Here is a 26819-nt window from a genome sequence, read left to right as displayed (position 1 = left end):
AATCAGTTGTGTTGTGACAAGGTGTGGGGGGGGGGGGGGGGGGGGTATACAGAAGATAGCCCTATTTGGTAAAAGACCAAGTCCATATTACGGCGAGGAGAGAAAGCTACTTGAGACATTTGAGATGCAGAAATTATGTCCCATGCTGTCCGATACGCTAACTAAAGTGGAATGTAGTATTGGAGTCTGAAAAAAAACAGCTGTGGCTGTTGACCTGTTGGAGAGCATGACATTTTTTGGGAGCAATCAGACATACACTTCATATACATTGAACCATTACTTTATTCAAGAACACAACAGTGACGCTTTATCAACAGATTACAGTTGCTAAATAATTGGGACAACATTTGAACAGAATTCAAGAATGCAAAGGGTGGCAGTTTGCCTAGCTGTTAAGAGCGTTGGGCCAATAACCAAAATGTCACTGGCTCGAATCTCAGAGCCAACTAGTTGAAAAATCTGTCGATGTACCCTTGAGCAAGGCACTTAACTTAGCTCCTGTAAGTCGCCCAGGATAAGAATATCTTCTAAATGACTAAAATGTCATTTAAATGATATTGCTAGCTTTACAGTATACATTCAAAATCTAGCTATAGGTAGAAAAAAAGTGAATGATTGATGGTTGATTCTATTTCTTGTGGTGTCTGAACTTTTCTTCCAAATCATTTCTGTATGGACCTCTCTTTGTGCACGTGGGCATTGACATGCTGAAACAGGAAAGGGCTTTCCCCAAACTGTTGCCACAAAGTTGGAAGCACAGAATCATCTAGAATGTAATTTATGCTGTAGCATTAAGATTTCCCTTCACTGGAACTAAGGGGCCTAGCCCGAACCATGAAAAACAGCCCCAGACCATTATTCCTCCTCCACCAAACTTTACAGTTGGCACTATGCATTGGGGTAGGTAGTGTCCTCCTGGCATCCGCCAAACCCAGATTTGTCCGTCGGACTGCCAGATCGCGGCTGAGCCGTTGTTGCTCCTAGACGTTTCCACTTCACAATAACAGCACTTACAGTTGACCGGGGCAGCTCTAGCAGGGCAGAAATTTGACAAACTGACTTGTTGGAAAGTTGGCATCCTATGACAGTGCCACGTTGAAAGTCACTGAGCTCTTTAGTACAGGCCATTCTACTGCCATTGTTTATCTATGGAGATTGCATGGCTGTGTGTTCGATTTTATACACCTGTCAGCAACGGGTGTGGCCGAATCCACTAATTTGATGGGGTCCACATACTTTTGGCCATGTAGGTATATACACATTTACAACTGGGCATCACTGAATAACACTTGTGTCAATTGTTCTTTAGCCATGTCTTCAGGGTGTTAAACATAACTCAGGTGTATTGTTGGACACACACACATAATGCATGTCTCATTTGACACGATTTCCACAACCTATACTGTGCTGGCTCTGATGTGTTCTTTTCACATTGTCCTTTTCAACACGGTTCCAGCAACTACGGTGGATGCTTAACCAGGCCAGTGCCGTACAGCTCGACTTGGCTCAGTGGTGTGAAAAGGGTTTTGGTATGCTTTCAAATGATTCTTATTGTGCATGTGTCACGTTGTCCAGGGCTGAAAACAGGAAGAACGTTGTTTGATGGCTCTAGATCAGTAAAAGTGTAGATATGTGACTTTGTATCAACATTATAAAAAGAAAGAGTGTGTTTAGCACAGTCTAGAAACACTCCCACTATAGAGAGATCTTCTCTCACAGTTACTGGTGTTTGAGGGTTAGTATTGACATGGAAACCTTTATCGTTTTCATAAGAGAGAGTCCAGTAGCCTTTATCTGTAGATAAAGGGAATATTGGCTTTTTCTCTGCAATTTCTCTGACCACACCCACATACCAGGAAAGTTTTTCAGATGATGTGTCCTTCACCTTGACTTCCCAGTACTGCTGTCCTGAGCTGAAACTCTCTTTACCCAATAATTGAGGATAATTTCGCTGTTTATCTGTATTCTTCTCTTTGATGTACTGAGCCCTCTTTCCTTTTGCAGTCACTCTAATAGCAGGGTGAGCAGTCTTTTCATCCATAATGATGTTCACTGAGGGAAGAGAATATGATGTGATGCATACACACAATTGTAAGATGGATTAGTATTTTAGATATACTGTATACAATAAACAACATAATTTAATAAATTAATACATTTTCTTGGACTATAGAGTTTTCTTACCTTTGAATCCTTTCACCTGGTGCCAATCTGTATTTAAATATATATTTAAATTGTTTAAAACATTGCAAATGTATAGCTTATGAATGGTTTCATGCACTCTGAAATGTAAGGAAAGTTATTTTGTTATTAACACTGCAAACATCAAATTATACAGTTTAGAGGGTAATTACATGTTTTTTCCCTATTGCTTTACCTTCCAGATCAACTTCCTTATCAGCTGCTGTCTGTTCAGTAGGGGTCTGCACTTTGTTTTCTGCCCATAACAGAACACATTTAGGTAATTAGATGGCAATTCATGATCATACATATTTAATTGATACAAAACATTATCAAAGTTATAAGATTATATGATAGTGAACATTACCTTCTATTAGTTGTTTTGTCTCTGTTGAATGGTAAAGGTGGAAGTTATTTTAAAAAGGTGAATTGATTGGTTGATAATGGACTGTTGAATTGTTGAATAGGGAGAGTCAAATCCTATTGATATCAGTATGTGTGCATCATGCTTTCTGTCAATGGAAGGTTTCCTCAAAAACGAGTTAGTCACAGTTGACCGCATTTCATCCAGAAAAATGTAATAAGAATGAAACAATTACCTGCCAGCCTTTGTCCTAGCTCAGTTTGATCTGAAATATAGACACAATAAAATCACTCATGGTTTACGCTATGTCAGAAGTCGTATCTCACTCTTAGTTTATTTATCACACAGATCAGATTAAATACACTACCTGTATGGTTTCTGCACTTAGACCCTAAAATATCAATTATAAACTGGGTGGTTCGAGCCCTGAATGCTGATTGGCTGACAGACTTGGTATATCAAACCGTATACCACGCGTATGACAAAACATTTATTTTTACTGCAATAATTACGTTGGCAACCAGTTTATAATAGCAATAAGGCACCTCAGGGGTTTGTGGTATATGGCCAATATACCACGGCTAAGGGCTGTATCCAGGCACTCTGCGTTGCGTCGTGCTTAAGAACAGCCCTTAGCCGTGGTATATTGGTCATATACCACACCCCCTCGGGCCTTATTGCTTAAATATATTACTGTTTAAACACTTTTCTGTATGGGGTTGTAATTACTGTCATATATTGCTGTTTTGATTCTATACCTCTTTGTTTGCACAGGATGAAGACCACAGTTGCCAGAGCACAGAGAAGGAGCAGTGACAGGACAAGAGTCCCAATTAAGGCTTCTTTCCAGGCTTCTGCACACAGATACTAAAGATTAATGTCTCTAAAGCTCATAAAAGACACAACTGCAACATAAAATATCACATTGAAATTAATTTGCAAAAAAATCTCACACTCACCACTAGGTACATGTGGCATAATTCTCCCCTCTCTCTTCTCCTCAGATAGAGAGACTGTACAAGAAAGCCAATCTGAGTCTGAGGGAGAATACAGCACCCAGCTACTGACACTCACCAAGCCCTGAGAATCTGATACAGAGAGAAAGAGGGGTGTAGAAATACACAAGGACAACCACTCATAAAGGGACAGATGCACAACTGCATTTGATACATAAAAAAACAAATCACAAACATGGCCATAGATGGCCTTCTTCAGTAGTGATGCTCTAGTTACAATTGGTGTTGAGTACTTCTTGTCCATTTCTGATCTCTGTCCCCTCTTTGTTCCTCCAGGTGAGTGTAGGCTGTGGTGACCATCCCTCTGATGAACAGGTAACGTTCACCTGACCTCCTCCTCCTCCTCTTCCTTCAGCTACAGAGAGAACTGGTTCACTACCCATTACTAATGGAAAGATAAGGCGAAACAAGCCACACCCATTAGGACACAGATTGAATGAGTTCACCAGAAAAAAATATAATGAGTAAAAGATAAAAGGGGAAAGAATATTGTACTTCATTTTTAGTAAAGGCCACCAAAGTTTCAGCGATTACCCCTACACTCCACATCAGAGGAGGGTGTTGGGAGGAGCTATAGGAAAACGTCTCATTGTAATGGCTGGAATGCAATAAATGGAATCACGAACATCAAACATATGGAAACCATGTGCTTGACTCATTCCATTTACTCCATTCCAGCTATTACAATGAGCCTGTCCTCCTATAGCTCCTCCCACCAGCCTCCTCTGCGCCACAATCTATTTTTATGTTCAAAGTGAACCCCTAACATTTGTGTTTCTAAACTGAGGGTTGTTCTTAAAATCACCCACAGGACAAAGACTTTGGTTTTGGGGTGATGATTGACACACAATTACACCAGTTTGGGAGTCATAGCCACTTACCATTTACTGTGAGAGACACAGTGGCTTTTTCGTACCACTGTTCACTGCTGACACTGCACACATACTCCCCCCTGTCTTCCAGTGTGACCCTCTCCAGTCTCAGGGACACATTCCCTCCCTCCAGCCCTCCAGTTAGAGACACCCTGCCCTTGTACCGGGGGTCCAAAGAAGCCTCCTGGATCTTGTGATCTTTGTACAACAAGGCAAGAGTGTGGAAGTCACTGTAGCGATACCAGCGCACCTCCAAAGGCTCCGCATTGAAGAGAGGTGAGACATGACAGAGTAAAGACACCGAGGAGCCAGACAGAGTCGAGATCGGACCATCAGAGACAGTTAAGGTGAACATCTCCGGTGCTGGAGAAGGAGAAACGGGAGAGAAAGAGGGAGAGAGAAAGAGAGGGTGACTTATTTGTTCTAGACTCGCAGGGCCAGTTTCCTGGACACAGATTAAGTGTAGTCTTGACCTGGACTAAGAAGCATGCTTAATGGAGGATCTGCATTGAAATTATGTTTTTTGATTACTAATGTAATTAACAGTGTAAACATTCTCACCAGGTTGAGCTGCTCTGATGGGTACTGTGAGAGCAGCCAGTATCAGCACCCTCAGACACAACCCTGCATAAAAGATAAAGAACATCACAATGACATTATCTCTCACATAGGTAGCCTATGTGAGAGAGAAACATTGTAGGTAGCTAGATACAGTGTCAAACTATGAAAATATTTCACCAATAAAATTACAAAAATTGTCATAATGATTATGAATCAGGGTAATGCATGTTTCTTTTTTTGGCTATAGCTATCATCAACTGCAGTCATTATCAAAAGACACTGAGTGTTCAAAACATTAGGAACACCTTTCTAATATTGAGTTGCACCCACTTTTGCCCTCAGAACAGCCTCAATTCATCAGGGTATGCACTCTACAAGGTGTCAAGCGTTCCACAGGAATGTTGGCCCATGTTGACTACAATGCATCCCACAGTTGTGTCAAGTTGGCTGGATATCCTTTGGGTGGTGGACCATTCTTAATACACACGGGAAACTGTTGAGCGTGAAAAACCCAGCAGCGTTGCAGTTTGACACCCTCAAACCGATGCGCCTGTCACCTACTACCATACCCGGCATTTGAATATTTTGTCTTGCCCATTCACCCTCTGAATTGCACATAATCCATATCTGAGTGCCAGTCTGATGGTAGAACTCAATCTCTACTTCTCGACAGTAGAACCTCAAAGATACAAACCTCTGAGTTACGGACCGACCAGTCAACTGAACAGGCAAAATCAAGCCGGTGCTACAGACAAATGTAAAAGTTGCTTACATGTGCTTAACCACATAAGCTATTTATAATATCTGGCTAAATGATTAGAAAACACATGTAACTACGCAATCAATATTTTCTATGAAGGTTTGATGAACAGTGAATTTCAAAGTTACTGACATTTCAGTTCAGACCTCCATCCGACATGTTTGTATCACTGATGTCCTACTGTATCTCTCTACATTGAGTATAGAAAAGAACATTAAGAGCACCTGATCTTTCCATGACATAGACTGACCAGGTGAATCCAGGTGAAAGCTATGATCCCGTATTGATGGCACTTGTTAAACCCACTTCAATCAGTGCAGTTAAAGGGGAGGAGACAAGTTAAAGAAGGATTTTTAAGCGTTGAGACATGGGTCATAGCTTTCACCTGGTCAGTCTATGTCATGGAAAGAGCAGACATTCCTAATGTTTTGTGCACTGTATATGTATATTGCATGGTCAAATCAGATCCCGCCTTTGTCTTAGAAGTGTAGCTATTGGGTTAATTGGCAACCAGATCAAGATGAATGAACAGATGGAGCCTGTGATTCTGAACTTTGGACTTTCAGACATTGGTTTTATCTTTTTACTACTGCTACAGTATATTGATTAACTAGCCACACTAGCAGCCATTTTAGAAAAGTACACGTACAGTAGTCATTTTAGCGGAGTTGAATAGAAGAATAGAGAATACATGCCTAATAGTAATAGGCATTATACAAAATTACTAGAAATAATACATTGAGAATAAATCTAACAAAATGTCCTATTAATATGACTATGTAAGAAGCATAACCTTTTTCAATTAAGAGGTAACTGAAAACCTTTCATTTCAATTTTAACTCATGTTTCACTGGCATGATGGTAGTCATAAGTCACATCAAATGCATTTGTACCTGAGTTCATGGTGCCTCTCGTTCGATTTCCATCAAATGTATCCTCAATGTAGGGATCCTCCGATGATCCTTGTCTACTCCCTCCCTTAATATTGAATTGTAGTTTCACTTACCCTTCTCTTGCAGAGCCTACATTGGTTACTGATTGACAAAAGGTGACGTTCCAGGGCGACACTACGCATCTCAGAAGACTGCTATATCATATTGATGTGTTTCCGGAGATTTTAAACACTTCTCCAGGCGTTGTGAGATCTGATAATATGTGCAGCGTGACCGTGAAAAAGACGACCAGGAAAGCCATCAAATCTGTAATGTTCCTACCAAAAATACAACTTTGTCACTGTTCTTTGTTCTCTTCTATATTTTGTCCAATGTTACTGATGCAGCGTGGCCACTTGCAAGTCAACCATGTAGCAAATCAGCTGGTGTGGCCTTGGACAGTGATAGCCTGAAAACTCTATACTTTTTTTTACAACTAAACTGACATACCTAGTATCACTCTCTCACAGATCACTCTCACACGAACGCGAACACACACACACACACCTTTACATGTAGTTGGATTACATTTATTTGTTAGGTCATGACGGACAATTTCTGAATTTGTATTTGGCAAACATGTGGAAGAGGGACCTTGATGTGGCATAATAGAACAAACATTTGGTTTATTGTGTGAATTGACGTTTCGGTTCAGGCAGTAGATGATCTACATGATGATTGACATGTCCAGAAATGTAACCACAGGGGAAATGAATCAATGGGGTGTGCCCCATCAAATAATCCCTATACCTGATTTTTTCCCTTACACTCAAACTCTGAATACCAAAGAGATTATGAAAAAAAATACATACCAGTGCAGAACCCTTTAAATAAATCAAAATAAATAGAAGGGAAGGCTCTGATAAATAGACAGTTCTGTGCTCACCTGCTATAGATTTTTTCAGCCTCATTCAGCCAATGACAACGCGCCAACTTCTGAATATTCAGCGCAATCTTTGCATCGACAACCACGCCCCTTTCAGCAGGAGAAAGGAAGCTGCTTTATCGACCTGAAAATCTTCCCCTAGAAAGGTACATTTCGAAAGCATTCCCCTTGATTTTTGTTTTCTATTACATGCTTTTAATGGCCACTAAGATACTAAAACCTATGGAACGCAAATTCATTCTGCAACTACTTGCTGCAATCTAACGTTATAGCTACTATGCACCTTGTTGTTCGCCATCTAGATAACGTTAGCTAGCTAGCAAGCCTGTTTCACACCGAATGCAAACCAGTCAGCAAACGGCTAGCTAATGTAGCTAGCTAGGTCGCTTCCTTGCTAAGAAGAGATTAACTGGCTATGAAATGCGCAGTGATCAACGAATTCGTTGCAATTACAATTTAGGTCACCAGCTAACTAGCTTTGTTTCCATTCATTTTACTTTGTCTGAAGCAAGATGTCATTTCGTCGACCTTTGGTTCGGTAACTAGTTAGCGAGCTACAGTTAACTAACGTTAGCTTAGCTACCTAGCCAACTAGCTAGCTAGTACAGTGTTTTAAAGATAGGTTACGACCAGATAAGGTACTGACTTATTGTGCAAAGCTACCCGCTAAGCTGATGTAGGTAGAGAATACAGAGGCACTGTTGTGACAAATGTTTGAAACCAGCTGGGGTTGTTGGCTTACTAGCTAGCTAGGTAACCTAAGGTCTGGGTCATTAAGTAAGATGTTTACAAACGTCAGTGATCCACTGACAACGTCATGACAGCCTGGTCCAAATCTGTATGAGTTAAACAACATTCCTCTATCATTGTCATGCCAAACCCAATTGGCCATACAGAACATTCAACAAGACTTGCATAGCACGCAGTCTATTCTGGACCAGGCTAGACTGACAGTGTAGTTGAGGAATGTCATACATGATGAACATAAGACCATGACTTTCTCTTCCTAGCTCTCGGGCCCAGCCCACCAGTAAAGCTGTATAAGCACAGGGTCGACGGGACGGACGGAAGCGGCGCATCGTCGTACGGGGAGGTCCGCAGTGACATTACAATGAGCTACAAACCCATCGCCCCTGCCCCTTCCGGCTCCAACCACACCCCGCCAGGTTTCTGCCGAATGTCAATCGGTTATTTTGTGTCCACTATTCTTGCTATCAAGGGTGCACCAATAGAAACATAATTTCTATGGATGCACCCTCTACACTACCCATCTTTGGTTTGGTCTTTACCCATCTTACTGAACTCTCTACCCTACCACAGTGGATTCCATTCAATAGATAAGACTAGCGGTCCTATCCCTGCGACCTGCCCAGAGACTAGCCCAGGGAACACACTACACGTCAACAGCCAACCTGAGTGTCATATACTACCAACCATAATGTAACAATCCCTCTCACCTGAGAATGAATGCGCCACCGATGCCGCGCAGCCTTTATGCCCCTGCCTCCCATTTTAAAGATGATGTTAACTAGTCATAGGTGATGTTAACTAGCCATAGGGCGCTTCAGTGCGTCTGAATTTTCTCTTTCCTCTGCCTAGGCTCCAGTGTGCCCTCCCCCTCACTCCCCTCCTCCTCCAACTTCAGACCGGCGTTCAGTGATTTCGGCCCGCCGTCGATGGGCTTCGTTCAGGTAGGACAGAACAGCCTGACTCATCTCCAACTGCTTTAACTAATGCCTATGATACTTTAGAAAGTCATGTTATATATGATGTAATGTCATTCAGGGTATTATATCAATAGGGTCCAGGTATCACTAACACATACAAAACAGATTTGATTTGTTGGCGAGTATGTTTATTTGCATAACTCGTCACGGCAATTATCCCTCTGTATCTCTACTCTTCTGTACGATATAAAGGGACTATATCTTGCTCAGGATCAATAGGGAGTTGTAGTTGCTTTTACTCTTTTCCAACATATACCTTTGTCTCTAATCCCCCTCTCTCTCACACACAGCCAGTGAAAGTGTCTCAGGGCTCAACCTACAGCGAGCTGCTGTCAGTCATTGAGGAGATGAGTCGCGAGATCCGCCCCACCTACGCCGGGAGTAAGAGCGCCATGGAGAGGCTAAAGAGAGGTACTGCAGCCTGACCGGCTAAACGCCTAGGCTACAAATATCCTCACAAAGCTTGGAGCAAAGGTTGTATTGACATAGGGTGTTTATCAGTACTCCATAACTTACTTTCCTTTTCCCTAACCACAGTGCACATACCCAGCAAGCAGACAGTAAGCATATTAATATTATATGCGTAAACACAGCAATAATAAATTAACATAAGGCAGTGGGTGAAAGCAATGATCAACAATGCATGGCAGCATCAGAGCAGCAGCAGCAAACATAAATCTTAGAAATAAGCCAAATAGTATGTTACAAGGCTTTCTGCATTCAATAAAACTGTCAACAAGCTCAGTCATCCAGTCAATCAATCATCAAAGTTTAAATCCACTAAATTCAATTAGCAAAATGACAGCCAGTCCAATCCGACATTAATTGTTCTTTAAATTCATAGATGGTAACGGAATTACGCAGACTCAGATTTCACTTTAAAATGCATACCAAACAAAAACCATAGTTTTATGGTTTGTTAAACTTTGAAATCAGTGGTTTTTGTTTGGCATACATTTTAAAGTGAACAAATCGGAGTCAAGTCGTAATTCCATTATCGTGGAATTGCCCAAATGCAGGACACATCAAAAATAATGAATTAACCAGTACTTGGTGATGAAAGGTTGTCCTAGTTCTTCAGTATGTGAGATGGTCAGTCCAGAAATCCCTATTCCAAGGCTAGTAATCCCAAGGAAAATGTTTCTCTTATGAATAATTACTGATGTAAATACTTTTCAATGAACCAAACAAACATTTCACCCATGCTTCTCACACCACGGCCATTTTGCTCTTTACTCACATTATCTGGGATCCTTGGGACGTCCCTACCCTAAACCCTAACCGTAACACATTTGAACTTCAATTGGGTGACATCAGAGTTCGAGTCCCAAGGATCCCATTTAGACTTTTCCCTATTCACATGGCACCAATACTTAGTGACAGGTTTTTACCAATCAACGGAATGCACCCCCCCCCCCCCCAAAAAAATTACTAACGCTAAAAGGTCAGAAATTATGGCATATCTTACACAGGTAGGCCTACTTATTCCATATGAGTTTACCTGGAAATACATGGATTTCAATTCACATTAAGGTTCAATGTGGAGACAGTATTATTCTCCACACATGAAGTAAAAGTTATAAATCCCAACTTGTGATGTTTTTCATCTGTCTTCTAGGTATCATTCACGCGAGGGCACTGGTGAGGGAGTGTCTGGCAGAGACAGAGAGGAGCGCTCGCACATAACCCTTTGCAGAATCCCTCGTCTCTGTATAGGCCTCATCTATGTGTCCCATCTTTGTAATCCTGACCTTTGTCTGTATCGCTCCACTGAACTTGTAACCTTCCCTTGTTCCATTCCCTCTTCCATATAGTCTCTCACATCGCTATGGGGTGTGTTCAGAATGTATAACACATTTTGCAGTTGTAGGACAATTCGCTCTCAGAACATTTTGTAACTTATTTCAGTTTCAGAGGCACCACGAGGGGCTGGTAAATATAGTCTCATCCTGGTAGTCCAGTTCAGTGGGAGCAAAGTGATAGTGTTGTAAAATATTTCTGATAGATGATTGAAAACGATGCCCTAATGAAATGTCTATGTAATGAGGTTGATACTCTGAATCTTTCTCTTAGCTGCTATACTGACACCACTCTACCAAAGGTTCAATTCAACATTGTTTTACAGTAAGCTGCAAGCAACACTTAAGCCTTGTTCACACTGCAGGCCTTAATGCTCAAATCAGTTTTGTTTTTTCAATCCATTTTGGAATACTGAGTGTCCAAACAGCAAGTTAAAAGTAACAATCGGATGTGTGTTTGTTCAGACAGCAGTCATTTGCTGACATGACTATGCTAGTTGTCATGGTATTGACGGGTGTGTGCACGGTGGTGTAGGCTGATTGGTGGTGGTGCTTGTGCTTCCTATCACTCAGAGGTTATGTAGCAAGCTAAGGTGACAATGCCTGCAATGGACATTTCCCAGTTGCTTTGAATGTTCAAAATCATAGTGTAAGAACACTTTTAAAGCCTAAAAGGATAAGATAATCCAACTTTCAAAACAAGTTGTTTGGCTAGCCACAGCAGTCAACTAACTAGGTAGCTGTTTATCTTTATAGCACATTCACTAATTTGTTTGTAAACAATTAACAAGCTAGTTAGTTACCACATTCTTGTCAAACTGTCAACAGAGTAGCCAGCAAGCAACAAGATATGCCAAATAAGTCAAAACACTTCAGGGCAAATAAATCAGATTTGACCATTCAGACAAGTTGCATGGCCAGGAATCAGAATTGTATCTGACTTCAAACCACCTATGAAGGTGGGTTGAAATATCCTCTTCAATGTGCTATTTGGCTGTTCAGACTACAGGAAAAATAACAGATTCAGGAAAAATAACAGATTCGAATCGGATATGCAAAAAAAAAATGGATTTGATGTGAACAAGGCTTTACAGCATCTTGAATATACCCCGTTCTCTGTTCCACATGCTACCACCCTACACACATTTTCTGCTGTCATAGCACACTATTTGCCACATACAGTCAAGCTTTCCTTGCCCTTCATCTACCACCAATTAACTATTACCTACTCCCTACACACCTGAAATCAGTTTTGTTAGTATGGCAATTTTATAGACCCAATTTTTGCAGTTCTGTACTTAAAAATGGAATAAAATGGTGATAGAAAAGTTTTCCAATTAAAAGAAGTGAGCGTTTGTTTCATTTGTATGTAGTGCACAGGAGGTTGGTAGCACCTTAACTGGGGAGGTCATGTCTGGAGCACAAAGAGTGGAATGGTATCTTTCCATGTGTTCAATGCCATTTCGTTTGCTCTGTTCCAGCCATTATTATGAGCCGTCCTCCCCTCAGCAGCCCCCTGTGATGTAGTGCATATAGAAAGTCTACACGTCCTTGAACTTTTCACATTTTGTTGTCAGTTTCTCAGTTTCATGCATTTAAATAAGAATTTTCTTCCACTTATCTACACACCTTCCTCCACACTTTAGGGGAATTTTGGTGTGAAGAAAAATATAAAAAAATACCATAATTGGACAAGTCTCCACCCAAGTTAATACTTGGTGGAAGCAACTTTGGCAGCAATTACAGCTGTGAGTCTGTTGGTATAGATCTCTCCCAACTTTGCACACCTAGATTTGGCAATATCTGACCATTTTTTACAAAACTTTTCAAGTTCCTCGGGGAGCGTTGGACAGAAATCTTGCCACAAATTTTCGATTGGATTTAGGTCGGGGCTCTGACTGGGCCACTCAAGGACTTAACCTTTTTATTCCTTAGCCACTTCACTAGCTTTGGCTGTGGGCTTCTGCCCCAGTTTCAGCTTTTTTGCAGAGGGCAGCAGGTTTTCCTCAAGGACTTACTGTACATTGCTCCATTCATTTTCTGTTCTATCGTGATAAGTCCTTGACGATGAGAAACACCCCCATAACATGATACTGCCACCACCATGTATGTGCCTTCCGGAGACACTTGAAACCCCACCTCTTTAAGGAATACCTGGGATAGGATAAAGTAATCCTTACCCCCCCCCCCAAAAAAAAATTGGTTATCCCACTGTTTATAAGGTGAATGCACCAATTTGTAAGTCGCTCTGGATAAGAGCGTCTGCTAAATGATGTAAATGTAAATGTGTTGGGTTTGCGCCAAATGTAACGCTTTGCATTTAGGCCAAAAAGATCAATTTTAGTTTAGTCAGACCACAAAACCTTTTGCCACATAGCCACAGAATCTCCAGTGTTTTTTGCATACTTCAAAACTGATTTGAGGTGGGCTTCCTTGAGTAATGGCTTCTCTCTTGCCACCATACCATACATTACATATTTGTGGAGTGCTTTGGATATTGTCTCATGCACACTGACCAGTCTTGGCCATAAAAGCCTGTTGCTCTTTCAAAGTTGCCATCGGACTCTTGGTATTCTCTCTGATCAGTCTCCTACTTGCTCAGTCATCCAGATTGGAGGGCAGCCTGATCTAGGCAGGGTCTTGGTGGTGCTATACACCTTTCACTTATTAATAATCGTCTTGACCGTGCTCCAAGGGATATTCAAGGCCGGTTTTACACCCATCCCCTGATCTGTCCCAGAGTTCTTTTGAAAGCTCATGGTTGAGTGTTTGCTTTGCAATTCACTACCCACCAGAGGGAGCCTACAGGAACTGCTAAATGTATCCTGAAATCATGTGAATCACTAGAATTTAACACAGGTGGAGGCCAATTAACTTGGTGTATGATTTTGAAGGTGATTGGTTACACCGGAGGTAATTTAGGATTGCTATTACAAGTGAGGTGGACACTTATCCAATCAAGCTATTTTAGTTCACAATTTAGTTATTTTCACATGTACATTGTGGGGTAGGATGCAAAGATCAAAGGATTTATTTTTATGCATTTTAATTCCAGGCTATAAGGCAGCAAAATGTGAAGGTGGTATAGACCTTCTATAGGCACTATGTGAGTGTGCGGAGATCTTGGTGAAGGCCTTACACACCACTTTGCACAATGAGGCCTAAGTAAGTGTGGGTGAGTACCACTACGAACACACCAGTAAGAGTTGCACCTCTTTATTTGGCTTCTCAGTCACAACATAACAGCAAAAGATGGCTGCAAAAAGCGTTCCTCGCTGTCCCGCCGTAGACATTTTATAGAAAGCATGATAAGTAGCCTGGTTGAACACTGCTCACCAAGGAAACAATGTTGAGTGTAGCGTTTACTCTGCTTTAACCAGGCTAGATAAGAACACCCATTTCATTCAACTGACACACGAGTCAAGTCATGGTGACCCTTAGATACAATTTTCAGGGACAAATGAGTTAAATGCTGATATGACGAGCTGTGTCAGCCGTTTGATGTGCAAATCTATGAAAATGGGCCCTACAGAAGAGGCTCTCTTTACCTTTTTACTTGATGCTTGCCAGTCAGTCAACGCCCCGGTTCCATTACCATCTCTAGCCCTTCGGTGACTAGGCCTCCAATAGAATAAGTGGAGCCTCCGCCATATTGCCTTCCCCTATCCAGTCCTTTCAGTTCATTGAACACAGACCAGGAAGGAGCTAGGGGCCAAAATGATGGCCACTATCCCAACTACACTCACTGATGCCAATGACTTGGCAAATCATTAGCTCGGTTCGACTGACCAAAAGGCAAGTGGGGTTGGGATGGTGGTTGAGTTGAGGGCAAAACAGTCCATTACAAATGTCCTAGCTAAAAATATACAGGATTACAAAGACACAGATTAGCAAATGAAATGTAATATAGTAATAATAACATAGCAATAATAGATACAAGTGAAGATGAGAGTAAATAACTTGGATAGAGTCATATGTAGAACATTAATAGGGGTAAATAAGAAAGGGGTGAACAAGAGGGAAATGGTGGGGACTGCTCTAGTGTCCCATACATATCATCATCCATCTTATGATTGTCTCCGAGTTGATGTCCCAGTCATACTGCCAGAAGTGGAGGATCTCCTGCGTATTCCTGTGCTTTTGCAGCGTGTGTGTGATGTAACTGGCTGTTTGCGGTAGGGGAAAGCTGAACTTTGAAAGTCTGTTGGTGTTGAGGGTACATTTGTGTGGGTGTGTAATGTCGTTTCTATAAAAGATCAAGGTGAATCTAGAAAGAGAATGTGTGTCATGCAAGTGGCGTGTGGGTTTTGTGAGGGAAAAGTGTGTGCACTGCGAAAGTGATGTTTCATGGGGACACTGAATATGGCTTTGGTGTGTGGATAAAACTAAACGTGTCAGCAATGTGTCCACAACTGCTCCTCCTCTCTTCTTTTTAACAAAAATAAACCTCTTCTTAATTCAACCCTAAAAGAGTGCATAACACAGTTTTAGACATTCAAAGTACAACAACATTACCTAATTAGTAATTAAACACTAATAAGGGATGAAATAGTGCCAATTAAAAAATACATAAATTAGTGTAAAGACAGATGGATCATTAATTTCACTAGTATAAAAAAAAAAAAAGGGTAGACATTTTCTTCACACCGGGTAATATGATCCTAGATCTGGGAAAAGCACTCAAATAGCATTAGAGTATGAGTGCTGGTATAGATTAGTTTGGCCTAGATTATAATGAATTAGATTATAGGGAAGGGGGGGGGGGGGGACCTGATCCTAGATAAGCACTCCTACTCTGAGATTCTGTTTTAATATGGGCCCAGATCCTAACATCTACTTCTAGAGGTACTCGGCTACTCACCGTGGAAGCGGTGGCCGGGGCGTTGCTGTCGTAGCTGAACAGGCTCTTATAGCGGCCCTTCTCCTCCTTCTCCTTGGAGCGGATCCTCTCCTCCATGGCCCTCAGCTCCTTGGCCACCGAGGGCCCCAGCGACGGGTCCAGCTCCACAACCTTGGCAAAGTCGGCCCGCGCCTCCGCCTCGTTCCACACCGCCGCGTGGGCCTTGGCCCGCTTGAAGTAGGCCTTCACGTTGTCTGTGGGGGTGGGAGGTAAGAGTGTGTCAATGGGAAAGAGGCCGGTGTGTTCAAATGGTGTTAAGTTTACACACATTTAAGTTGAGCAGCTGGTAGTAAGCAATAAAAGCTCAAGATAACCTGTCATTCGCTAGCAACAGGCCTGCTGTAGACAGACAAAACAGAACAGCAAAAGTAACAAATGTTTATTTTTAAAGGGATTGTCTTAAGTAATGATGGTGCGGCAACAAATTACACATTCGCTTTCAGAGCATAGCCTATTGTTATGTGAATTCAGCATATTCACTTGATCCTAGGGCAGGGCTACACCTGAATGTATTCAGAAGTTTGTGACTCACCCTCATATTTGGAGATGATGGAGGAGCAGTGGTCCAGCACCTCGTAGTACTGACCCTGGATCAGCTGACACTGGCAGTAGTTCAGCATCAGGGGTGAGATCATGAGGTCCAGCTTGATCCAGCCCTCGTCGCCCGGACGCTCCTGATTGGAGGAGGGGCCAAGGATGGGGAGGAGTTAGAAGACTAGCCACTTATTTAGTGGGGTCAAGACGTTCTATAGACAGGGAATGCATAGATCTCATTTGACATGACATGCAGAATGGCTAGTTATCTCAACTAAATGAAAAGCACATGTCTGCAGTGCTCTAAATGTTACCCTATTAAATAAAAATGCCAAAAAAAGCAAGTCCCCAGGTTTGAAGTCATAAATGTTTACCTTCATCTGCAGGTTCTTTAGACAGGCGATGGCATTGTAGTACTTCTCGGCAGCCTCCTTCACGTCGCCCCTCTTGTACAGGGCGTTACCCTCCACGTGGATCTGAGGCACCGCCTCCAGCTTCTCCTCGTCCGTCATCGCCCAGATGTCCAGTCTGAACGAGCCGGGCGTCAAAACCTGGGAGAGAGGCGTCAATCATATTATTCAATCAAAATGTATTTATGCAGTGAAATGACAGAGGCATGAGTGCTGCTTTGGTGATAAAATGGTTAGAAAACATTTTGATGTAGTGCTTTTAACAAACACAGTTTTACAGTAACCAGGCCTAAAGCCCCAAATAGCAAACAGGAGCACAGTGGCAAAGGAAAAACTATGTTGAGGACATAAACTTTGAAAGGAAGGGTGCCATCCTCCTCTTGATGTCCTGGTAGAACTTCAGAGTTCATATAACCATCTAGGCGAGACAGATGTCCATTTACTTAGAGCAAAGCACCTTCAGTGCATGGGACGCTAAGAAATAAGCAGTAGCACAGTGGCAAGGAAAATTCCCTGGATGGAAGAAACCTTGAGAGGAGCCAGACTCAGCACAGGGTGCTTGGACCCCTAATGGAGAAGAGATAAGCCCCCCCTCACCGCCATGAGCTCCAGGGTGAAGACTAGGGGCTGAGGGTTGGCCTGGAGCTGGTCCAAGTCACAGTGGCCCAGGGAGTGGTGTGAGTGGATCTGAGCGATGCCACAGCAGTGTCTCTGGCCCTCCAGGGGGTCCTTCCCTGCACTGATGTTCCTCAGGGACTGGGACACCAGCGGGTACAGGGCTGTGTGCTGTGGGGAGAGAGGGAGAAGGAAAGAGGATGGTTACATTACATTCACTGGGACAAATTGAGGGACTGGTGGGTTTGAAAGTATAATTAAGGCAGTTCTCTGAAGGGAAACAATTAACAAAACGCATTGACAAACCCTGTCAAATTCCATAACGATCAATGTTTTTGCCACCAATTGTACGCGTGTGTGTGTACAGATGTAACGGTCTCTAATCCATCCAAGTCAACCTTGTTAAGTTGGGCGACCCACCTTGACGTCACATGTGAAATCTGCCACCTCTCCCTCCCTCATGGTGGTGATGACTCGCTCCCACACGGCCAGCTTGAACTTCTTCCCCAGGATGAGTTCCATGGGCTTGCTCCGGCCCCCCATGGTCCTGGAGTCATCCAGCACTGTGCCATCACACAGGCTGGAGCGGTAGTGGAATATTACCTGTTGGAAAATTGGGGGGATAGAATGGAGAACTGGTATTACACAAGTGGATAAATCATGTAATACAGTGAACAAAAATATAAAACGCAACATGTAAAGTGTTGGTCCCATGTTTCATGAGCTGATATAAAAGATCCCAGAAATTGTCCATACGCACAAAAAACGTATTTCTCTAAAATGTTTATCACAAATTTGTTTACATCCCTGTTAGTGAGCATTTCTCCTTTGCCAAGATAATCCATCCAGTTGACAGGTGTGGCATAACAATACGTTGATTAAACAGCATGATCATTACACAGGTGCACCTTGTGCTGGGTTCAATGGTACAGATGTTTCCAGTTTTGAGTGAGCATGAAATTGGCATGCTGACTGCAGGAATGTCCACCGGAGCTGTTGCCAGAGAATTTAATGTTAATTTCTCTACCATAAGCCGCCTCCAACGTCGTTTTAGAGAATTTGGCAGTACGGCCAACCGACCTCAACCGCAGACCACGTGTAACCACGCCAGCCATGGACCTCCACATCTGGGTTCTTCACCTGCGGGATCGTCTGAGACCAGCCACCCGGACAGCTGATGAAACTGTGGGTTTGCACAACCAAATAATTTCTGCACAAATGTCAGAAACTGTCTCAGGGAAGCTGATCTGTGTGCTCGTAGTCCTCACCAAGGTCTTGACCGGACTGCAGTTCGGCTTCGTAACCGACTTTAGTGGGCAAATGCTCAACTTCGATGCCCACTGGCACGCTGGAGAAGTGTGCTCTTCACGGATGAATACCAGTTTCAACTGTACTGGGCAGATGGTAGACAGCGTGTATGCCGTCGTGTGGGCGGTTTGCTGATGTCAACGTTATGAACAGAGTGGCCCATGATGGCGGTGGGGTTATGGTATGGGGCAGGCATAAGCTACGGACATCGAACACAATTGCATTTTATCGATGGCAATTTGAATACACAGAGATACCGTGACGAGATCCTGAGGCCCATTGTCGTGCCATTCATCCACCGCCATCACTTCATGTTTCAGCATGATAATGCACAGCCCCATGTAGCAAGGATCTGTACAAAATTCCTGGAAGCTGAAAATGTCCCAGTTCTTCCATGACCTGCATACTCATCAGACATGTCACTCGTTGAGCAAGTTTGGGATGCTCTGGATCGACGTGTATGACAGCGGGTTCCAGTTTCCGCCAATATCCAGCAACTTCACACAGCCATTGAAGAGGAGTGGGGCAACATTCCACAGGCCACAATCAACAGCCAGATCAACTATTTGCAAAGGAGATGTGTCGCGCTGCATGAGGCAAATGGTGGTTACACCAGATATTGAATGGTTTTCTGATCCACCACCCTACCTAATTTTTTAAAAGATATCTGTGACCAACATATGCATTTCTGTATTCCCAGTCGTGAAATCCATAGATTAGGGCCAAATTAATAAATTTCAATTGACTGGATTTCCTTATATGAACTGTAACTCAGTAAAATCTTTTTAAATTGTTGAATGTTGTGTTTATATTTGTGTTCAGTGAAATGCATTGTATTAATGAAACTGTGTTTTATCTGTTTTGTAACAGTACATTACATTTACGTCATTTAGCAGACGCTCTTATCCAGAGCGACTTACAAATTGGTGCGTTCACCTTAAGTAAACGGTGTAGTGTCTACATTATCACTTCTCAGCAGGCTGAACATTATTATATACAAAAGTTGGACAATAAATGCTGATAGCGTGAGCTGGTAAAAGGTTTATTATGCATGTCTTTCACAGAAACGAAATTCGAGATTTTTATCAACAGGAAAAGAGGTACAAATTCACACTGATTATCCAACAATACAGTTAGTCATGCCGACTATCCAATTAAAACCTAGTACTAATGTTTACAAGCTGACGGACATCCGCACCGGCCAATAAGAGACGAAAATCAATGAAAACATGTCTATCCGGTAAAAGCCCCGCCCTCTTACAGTCTCACCAAGAAAATTATCGTTTTTGCTTCAACAATTACTTGATGGCTGATAATTTCTGTCAATAACAATTCTGGTAGACAGAGTTATAGTTTAACTAAAATAAGGTAATGTATGCGTCACCTTTGAACATGTCAAACCTCGATAATTACGCTCCATGCTAACGTTAGCTAATAATGCTAACCACTTTAGCCAGAAATATGCATACAAAACTACTCTTTGACCGTGGATTAAATTCAGTATTTTATAACTCACCTTGGTTCCATCAGGAAACGTTGACAGGTCTCCTTTGCCAGGACTGACCACTTTCTTCTGAATGCCTTCTGCGAGTAGGTTGGTAGCCAGTTCCTCCATCCTTGTTTCCCCGAGTGTCAAAAAGGAGCCGATTGCCTATCTTCGGGAGAGCTCGAGAGAATTCGACACTTCAATTGACGTCACTGCTGACGCCTAGGGACTTCAAGCAAAGTCTTGTGATTAGATTACATTTACATTACACGTCATTTAGCAGATGCTCTTATCCAGAGCGACTTACAGTTAGTGAGTGCATACATTCTTTTTTTATTTTTCATACTGGCCCCCACAACCCTGGCGTTCCAAACGCCATGCTCTACCAACTGAGCTACATCCCTGCCGGCCATTCCCTCCCCTACCCTGGACAACGCTGGGCCAATTGTGCGCCACCCCATGGGTCTCCCGGTCGCGGCCGGCTACGACAGAGCCTCTACCAGTTGAATGTGATTGTACATTGATTATTTTTCACCACTCTTCTCTAACATTGATGTGGTTAAGTTTTCCCTACATACTAACATAATGCTTTTCAAAGCTTATTGTAGCCAAAACATTGCATATAGGCTACTCTTGCACTCAGATTTGATGATCTATACACAAGCGCAAATACTCATCATCCCATTAATTAAAATCTTGGATATGTGGCCCCACCAAACACATCTGAGAGATATACCTAATACTTGATCGATAAGTTTGGCACCGACAGCAGTCCTAAAATTCCCATATTGTTTGCATTGCATTACTGCAACACCAGCGCTACTAACAAACACTGACTCATTGAGACCTTTTAAAAGTAATATACAACAAAAAAAAACAGGTTTATTTTAGTTTCACAGTCATTATTTACTCATGAGACATGACAAACACAGGCAGGGCAAATCAGACTCCTTCTCCTCCATACAGGATGTGCAGGAAGCTTATCGAGGCACAAAGTGGTTGAGTTCGTAGTAGTGGTCAGTATAAAGACAGGGTAAAAATGGTTTTACAAAATAAGAAAAAACGTCCATGGGACAATATCTTTCTGTTACATAATTGAAAAAAAGTATTATTCTGGAAATTGGACCAAAAAAAAGGAGGTGTAGTGCAATGGGTCATTTTTCAAAATAGGGCAAGTAGAAGAACTTGAAGCCTCTTCTTCCCCGAACCGCACAGCTGATGTAAATCACATGGTAAACTGAGGGAAATGGAGAGAAAACAATTACCACACTGTTTTAATAATTTCTATAGTAAACCTCTATGAAGCCATAGTAATGCAAATGTTGTAAACCGTGACGCTTTTGTAATGCCTGTGTGTCATTTCATCTGCAGATTACTTGTATCAACATCCACAGTGATAAGTCTGTGACAGTGGGGACTTCTACAGACCATTACAGGACTGTTTAAGTTTACATTCCAGACGTTATGATTAAAAAGACAGGAGAAAAGGGTGAAAGACGTGTGAAACATGAAATACATTGACAATACAACCAAGTCAAGGTAAAGAGCACTATATACCCCCAGGAATGAAGAGAAGAAATCCAGGGATGAAGAAAATGGCACTTGAGACACCTGTGGAAAAGGTCAAAGATCACCTTGTCAAAGCCCATAGTAAAAGACTACCAACAACCAAGAAATGTGACAACACACCCCACGTTCACCGAATCGCTTACCTGCTTCCGGATTCAATTGTATTACGACACCAGTGAAAATGAGAGCTGAGAGAAAGAAAAAATGGAAATTTAAAAAACATGGCAATATCTCAAGATAACTAACAAGAGATATGAGAACACAGAGGAAAAGTCCAGTGCCATGAATATATTACAATGGCTGACAATGGGTGGTAAAAAACAAGACATATCTATAAAATATAAAGCGCCGTACACAAACTAAAATGTTAGACTGCAGTGCAGTGACAGCAGTGTTCCCCAGCCCATCCCTGGGCTGTGCACATTCTTTTTCTAGCCTAGTAATAACACACACGATTCAATGTATCAGCAAGCCTTTGGATAGTTGAATCAAGTGTGTTAGTGCTGGGCTGGTACAAAATGTGCACACCTTGCGCGTTCCCCTAGGAATGTATTGGTGAAAAACACTGTTGGACGAGAATCATGGGAGATGTCTTTTCTTTCAGCAGAGATGGTGTGACTTACCGACTCCAGTGACGAGGAGAAGGAATGAAGCGAGGACCACTCTTCTGTTCTTCTTCACCAGAGGGTGAGACGTCCACCTGAGGAAAACATCAGGGTTTTCGTCAATTGTTGTGGGTGATTGAGAGTGTGTCAGTACATCCTTGATCTTTTGCAATATTGTGGGCATGGTTCAGTGTAAATGCATTCTTATGACTGTTTGTACAGTGGGGAGAACAATAATTTGATAACCTGCAAAATCGGCAGTGTTTCCTACTTACATAGCATGTAGCACCTCATAAAGCAGGTCTTGTCTGCTACGTGAGCTAAAGGACTGGAGACTCATTAACACTGCACATGAATCAGAGCAAATAACTACTCTGTCTGGCTTAACTTCCTCCACCCACTGCAAGGCCAACAGTATGGCCATCAGCTCCGCCATATACAGTGGGGAGAACAAGTATTTGATACACTGCCGATTTTGCAGGTTTTCCTACTTACAAAGCATGTAGAGGTCTGTAATTTTTATCATAGGTACACTTCAACTGTGAGAGACGGAATATAAAACAAAAACCCAGAAAATCACATTGTATGATTTTTAAGTAATTAATTTGCATTTTATTGCATGACATAAGTATTTGATCACCTACCAACCAGTAAGAATTCCGGCTCTCACAGACCTGTTAATTTTTCTTTAAGAAGCCCTCCTGTTCTCCAATCATTACCTATATTAACTGCACCTGTTTGAACTCGTTACCTGTATAAAAGACACCTGTCCACACACTCAATCAAACAGACTCCAACCTCTCCACAATGGCCAAGACCAGAGAGCTGTGTAAGGACATCAGGGATAAAATTGTAGACCTGCACAAGGCTGGGATGGGCTACAGGACAATAGGCAAGCAGCTTGGTGAGAAGGCAACAATTGTTGGCACAATTATTAGAAAATGGAAGAAGTTCAAGATGACGGTCAATCACCCTCGGTCTGGGGCTCCATGCAAGATCTCACCTCGTGGGGCATCAATGATCATGAGGAAGGTGAGGGATCAGCCCAGAACTACACGGCAGGACCTGGTCAATGACCTGAAGAGAGCTGGGACCACAGTCTCAAAGAAAACTATTAGTAACACACTACGCCGTCATGGATTAAAATCCAGCGCACGCAATGTCCCCCTGCTCAAGCCAGCGCATGTCCAGGCCCGTCTGAAGTTTGCCAATGACCATCTGGATGATCCAGAGGAGGAATGGGAGAAGGTCATGTGGTCTGATGAGACAAAAATAGAGCATTTTGGTCTAAACTCCACTCGCCGTGTTTGGAGGAAGAAGAAGGATGAGTACAACCCCAAGAACACCATCCCAACCGTGAAGCATGGAGGTGGAAACATCATTCTTTGGGGATGCTTTTCTGCAAAGGGGACAGGACGACTGCACCTTATTGAGGGGAGGATGGATGGATGGGGCCATGTATCGCGAGATCTTGGCCAACAACTTCCTTCCCTCAGTAAGAGCATTGAAGATGGGTCGTGGCTGGGTCTTCCAGCATGACAACGACCCGAAACACACAGCCAGGGCAACTAAGGAGTGGCTCCGTAAGAGGCATCTCAAGTTCCTGGAGTGGCCTAGCCAGTCTCCAGACCTGAACCCAATAGAAAATCTTTGGAGGGAGCTGAATGTCCGTATTGCCCAGCGACAGCCCCGAAACCTGAAGGATCTGGAGAAGGTCTGTATGGAGGAGTGGGCCAAAATCCCTGCTGCAGTGTGTGCAAACCTGGTCAAGACCTACAGGAAACGTATGATCTCTGTAATTGCAAACAAAGGTTTCTGTACCAAATATTAAGTTCTGCTTTTCTGATGTATCAAATACTTATGTCATGCAATAAAATGCAAATTAATTACTTAAAAATCATACAATGTGATTTTATGGATTTTTGTTTTAGATTCCGTCTCTCACAGTTGAAGTGTACCTATGATAAAAAATTACAGACCTCTACATGCTTTGTAAGTAGGAAAACCTGCAAAATCGGCAGTGTATCAAATACTTATTCTCCCCACTGTATGTGTGTGTGGTTAATTACCCGCAGCAGTGTGCAGAGAGCTGGGTGACAGAACTCAAGGTGCTGAAAGACCACTGGGAGCTGCAGTAAGACAGAGTCGCAGGATCACTGAAAAAATAAAATTGAAAGTTATACATCTTTATTGATATCATAAATTAGAAAACAAGAAACACACATTTACATTTGAGGGTGCCATTCTCATCTAGGTAATACCAGATGCAATCACAACACGCCAATGAAGACAAACCTGATTTTGAAAAAGTTATTGAAAGAGGAATTGCCACTGCTGCCTAAGACGTCTTCATTTTCCAGATTCTGTGCGAGCAGAGAGAAAGAGGAAAAATGTTAGGTCATCACCACACAACATTACACCCTGATATCGCTTTTGTGTGTGTTACGTCTATACGTGTGTGTGTGTGTGTGTGTATGATGGGGCATCAACCTGGTACTTCAGACTGCTGCTGTGGTCGGGGGAGCCAGCCACAGTGGAGGACGGGTGAGTCTGGGGTTTGGCAAAGGACAGGGTACCGAACGTCATCTCTCCCCCCTCTCTGTCTTTCTCTCTGCCCTTCCATCCTTCCTTCTCTCCATCGGACACCCCTTCCTCCTCTCCCTCCAGCACAAATGCGTCATCGATGCTGAACTGCGTTGCCATAGCTGGCGGTTGCCAGTACTTTCACACCTTGCCACTGTTTTGGTTGATATACACTGTGGGTTGAGGGGGAAATTCAGCAAACAATGGAAATCAAATCAAATGTACAAAAGCAGATTTTCTACCAAAGGGCCATATGTGGATGTCAACATAGGGTTCTGATCTACACTAAACTACTAGCTATGGGTTAAGAGGCGTCGTCTTGTGTTAGCAGTTCGAAATCGACATACAGACTTTGGATTAATGATTAACCACATTGACGCTTAGGCTGCATGTCGTTTTCAACAAAGAAAATTCTGCGATATTTATTAGATTTTTTACTTTCGTATTTGTAACAGTCATCTGAATTAAACAGATCTTGCGTAAATATTTGATAAACCAAATTGTACAACTCCATCTCCAGTATACACTCTAACCCGGCGATTTGCAAACACGTATTTCGTAGATAAGGACACATTAAGCGGCATACTAGTATCCGGTTGAAAAACGTTAGCTAACTGGTAGAAATAACATAACCTAAAGAAAGAACGTTGCTAACTAATAAACACAAATGCGTTTACGTCTTTAACGTACATTATAATCTGAAGCTCTTTATGAGATAATTATTGGAAACATTTAAAAGCAACTTTTAATAGCTACTTTGGCACTTGTTATGTCGGCATTGTTTGGTTGCACTGCTCCGCTAACGGCTAGAAAATTAGGAATAAACTTACTCTCTTTTCCAGGCGATTTGACTTCAATTTCACGTTTCCATGTGCCTGTTCACATAATTACATTATTTACTGTAAGCTTTTGTTTGCAATATGTCATACAAATCACTTCATACTGACTTCAAAACTTTAGACTTTGCTTTTGCATCCGGTTCCCGGATTCGAATACGCCCAAATGAAAAGGCTCTACCAATCGATCGCTGCCTTGCAATGTCGATTGATCATGTACTTGGGGCAAAAAAGTATTATCCGCAAAAGAACACATTAATTTTCATTTTCATTCGTTCATGTTATGTTTATAGCATAACAACAAGCGGCACACGGAAATATTATATTGATACATATTTCTAAAAAGTTGACCTTATCAATGCTAAGCAAGATGAATATACATAGCTATACAAAAAAATACAAAGATACACTTTAAATCATGATAGTAATACTGAACAAAAATATAAATGCAACATGCAACAATTTCAAAGATTTTACTAAGTTACAGTTCACATAAGGAAATAAATAAATTGAAATAAATAAATTAGGCCCTAATCTATAGATTTCACATGACTGGGAATCCAGATATGAAGGTAGGGGCGTGGATCATAAAACCAGTCAGTATCTGGTGTGACCACCATTTGCCTCATGCATCTCCTTTGCATGAAGTTGATCAGGCTGTTGATTGTGGCCTGTGGAATGTTGTCCCACTCCTCTTCAATGGCTGTGCGAAGTTGCTGGATGTTGGCGGGAACACGCTGTCGTACACGTCTATCCAGAGCATCCCAAACATGCTCAATGGGTGGCATGTCTGTTGAGTATACAGGCCATGGAAGAACTAGTTAGTTACTCTAGAAATGACATTGTCAGCTTCCAGGAATTTTGTACAGATCCTT

At 42.2% G+C, this 26819-nt stretch overlaps 4 protein-coding genes and 1 long non-coding RNA gene across 7 annotated transcripts; 2 read left to right on the top strand and 3 right to left on the bottom strand.

Moving 5' to 3' along the window:
* Window positions 1-264: 264 nt before the first annotated feature.
* Window positions 265-14730, bottom strand: LOC311112334 (butyrophilin subfamily 3 member A1-like). 3 transcript variants are annotated; one of them, XM_084155400.1, is made up of 11 exons: window positions 14647-14730; window positions 4995-5057; window positions 4443-4796; window positions 3779-3946; window positions 3505-3633; window positions 3304-3399; window positions 2781-2810; window positions 2549-2569; window positions 2378-2437; window positions 2185-2211; window positions 265-2052 (listed from the first exon to the last, which is right to left on the bottom strand). In XM_084155400.1, exons 3-11 carry the CDS (start codon window positions 4786-4788, stop codon window positions 1538-1540), a joined length of 1392 nt encoding a protein of 463 aa, XP_084011526.1. In that variant the 5' UTR covers window positions 4789-4796; window positions 4995-5057; window positions 14647-14730; the 3' UTR covers window positions 265-1537. The 3 variants fall into 3 exon arrangements, with proteins under 3 accessions (XP_084011526.1, XP_084011525.1, XP_084011527.1); XM_084155399.1 differs by lacking the exon at window positions 14647-14730 and adding an exon at window positions 6648-6765; XM_084155401.1 differs by lacking the exons at window positions 265-2052; window positions 14647-14730 and adding an exon at window positions 6648-6765 and having other exon boundaries at window positions 2205-2282.
* On the top strand, window positions 1446-3565 carry LOC311112338. The gene is made up of 3 exons (XR_014610862.1): window positions 1446-1529; window positions 2385-2461; window positions 3320-3565. It is a non-coding gene; the product is annotated as an uncharacterized lncRNA (long non-coding RNA).
* LOC311112302 (cyclin-dependent kinase 2-associated protein 2-like) lies at window positions 7636-11487 on the top strand. Its single transcript, XM_084155356.1, has 5 exons — window positions 7636-7718; window positions 8583-8738; window positions 9172-9263; window positions 9590-9710; window positions 10918-11487. The coding sequence occupies exons 2-5, from the start codon at window positions 8684-8686 to the stop codon at window positions 10983-10985; spliced, it is 336 nt and encodes a 111-aa protein (XP_084011482.1). The 5' UTR covers window positions 7636-7718; window positions 8583-8683; the 3' UTR covers window positions 10986-11487.
* On the bottom strand, window positions 14299-20515 carry LOC311112335 (AH receptor-interacting protein-like). Its single transcript, XM_084155402.1, has 7 exons — window positions 20382-20515; window positions 17978-18160; window positions 17540-17728; window positions 16907-17083; window positions 16531-16672; window positions 15960-16192; window positions 14299-15562 (listed from the first exon to the last, which is right to left on the bottom strand). Exons 1-7 carry the CDS (start codon window positions 20478-20480, stop codon window positions 15557-15559), a joined length of 1029 nt encoding a protein of 342 aa, XP_084011528.1. The 5' UTR covers window positions 20481-20515; the 3' UTR covers window positions 14299-15556.
* Window positions 20516-21213: 698 nt separating this feature from the next.
* On the bottom strand, window positions 21214-26114 carry LOC311112579 (transmembrane protein 134-like). Its single transcript, XM_084155714.1, has 8 exons — window positions 25939-26114; window positions 25016-25281; window positions 24821-24888; window positions 24595-24681; window positions 22544-22620; window positions 22064-22108; window positions 21909-21962; window positions 21214-21588 (listed from the first exon to the last, which is right to left on the bottom strand). The coding sequence occupies exons 2-8, from the start codon at window positions 25226-25228 to the stop codon at window positions 21506-21508; spliced, it is 627 nt and encodes a 208-aa protein (XP_084011840.1). The 5' UTR covers window positions 25229-25281; window positions 25939-26114; the 3' UTR covers window positions 21214-21505.
* Between the last annotated feature and the right edge of the window lie 705 nt (window positions 26115-26819).

This window comes from Coregonus lavaretus (genome assembly GCF_964263955.1).
Source record: "Coregonus lavaretus genome assembly, chromosome: 38".
Classification (NCBI taxonomy): domain Eukaryota; kingdom Metazoa; phylum Chordata; class Actinopteri; order Salmoniformes; family Salmonidae; genus Coregonus; species Coregonus lavaretus.
The sequence above is the reverse complement of the archived record's forward strand: the minus strand, read 5'-3'. Positions and strand labels throughout refer to the sequence as shown.

Bases quoted from the DNA above. Each gene is read 5' to 3' on its own strand.
- LOC311112334 (XM_084155399.1), bottom strand. The intron at 2,570-2,780 runs GTAATTGTTTCA...ACCATTCAACAG, and splicing joins GCTAGGACAAAGGCTGGCAG to AGACAAAACAACTAATAGAA. The intron at 2,053-2,184 runs GTAAGAAAACTC...CTCTTCCCTCAG, and splicing joins CCAGGTGAAAGGATTCAAAG to TGAACATCATTATGGATGAA.
- LOC311112302 (XM_084155356.1), top strand. From the start codon at position 8,684: ATGAGCTACAAACCCATCGCCCCTGCCCCTTCCGGCTCCAACCACACC. The intron at 8,739-9,171 runs GTTTCTGCCGAA...TCCTCTGCCTAG, and splicing joins CTCCAACCACACCCCGCCAG to GCTCCAGTGTGCCCTCCCCC. The intron at 9,711-10,917 runs GTACTGCAGCCT...TCTGTCTTCTAG, and splicing joins CATGGAGAGGCTAAAGAGAG to GTATCATTCACGCGAGGGCA.
- LOC311112335 (XM_084155402.1), bottom strand. From the start codon at position 20,480: ATGGAGGAACTGGCTACCAACCTACTCGCAGAAGGCATTCAGAAGAAA. The intron at 16,673-16,906 runs GTAAACATTTAT...TCCTCCAATCAG, and splicing joins TAAAGAACCTGCAGATGAAG to GAGCGTCCGGGCGACGAGGG. The intron at 16,193-16,530 runs GTGAGTCACAAA...CCACCCCCACAG, and splicing joins CATCATCTCCAAATATGAGG to ACAACGTGAAGGCCTACTTC.
- LOC311112579 (XM_084155714.1), bottom strand. From the start codon at position 25,228: ATGGCAACGCAGTTCAGCATCGATGACGCATTTGTGCTGGAGGGAGAG. The intron at 24,682-24,820 runs GTTTGTCTTCAT...TTATTTTTTCAG, and splicing joins AATAACTTTTTCAAAATCAG to TGATCCTGCGACTCTGTCTT. The intron at 22,621-24,594 runs GTAATTAACCAC...TGTTTTCCTCAG, and splicing joins CTCTCTGCACACTGCTGCGG to GTGGACGTCTCACCCTCTGG.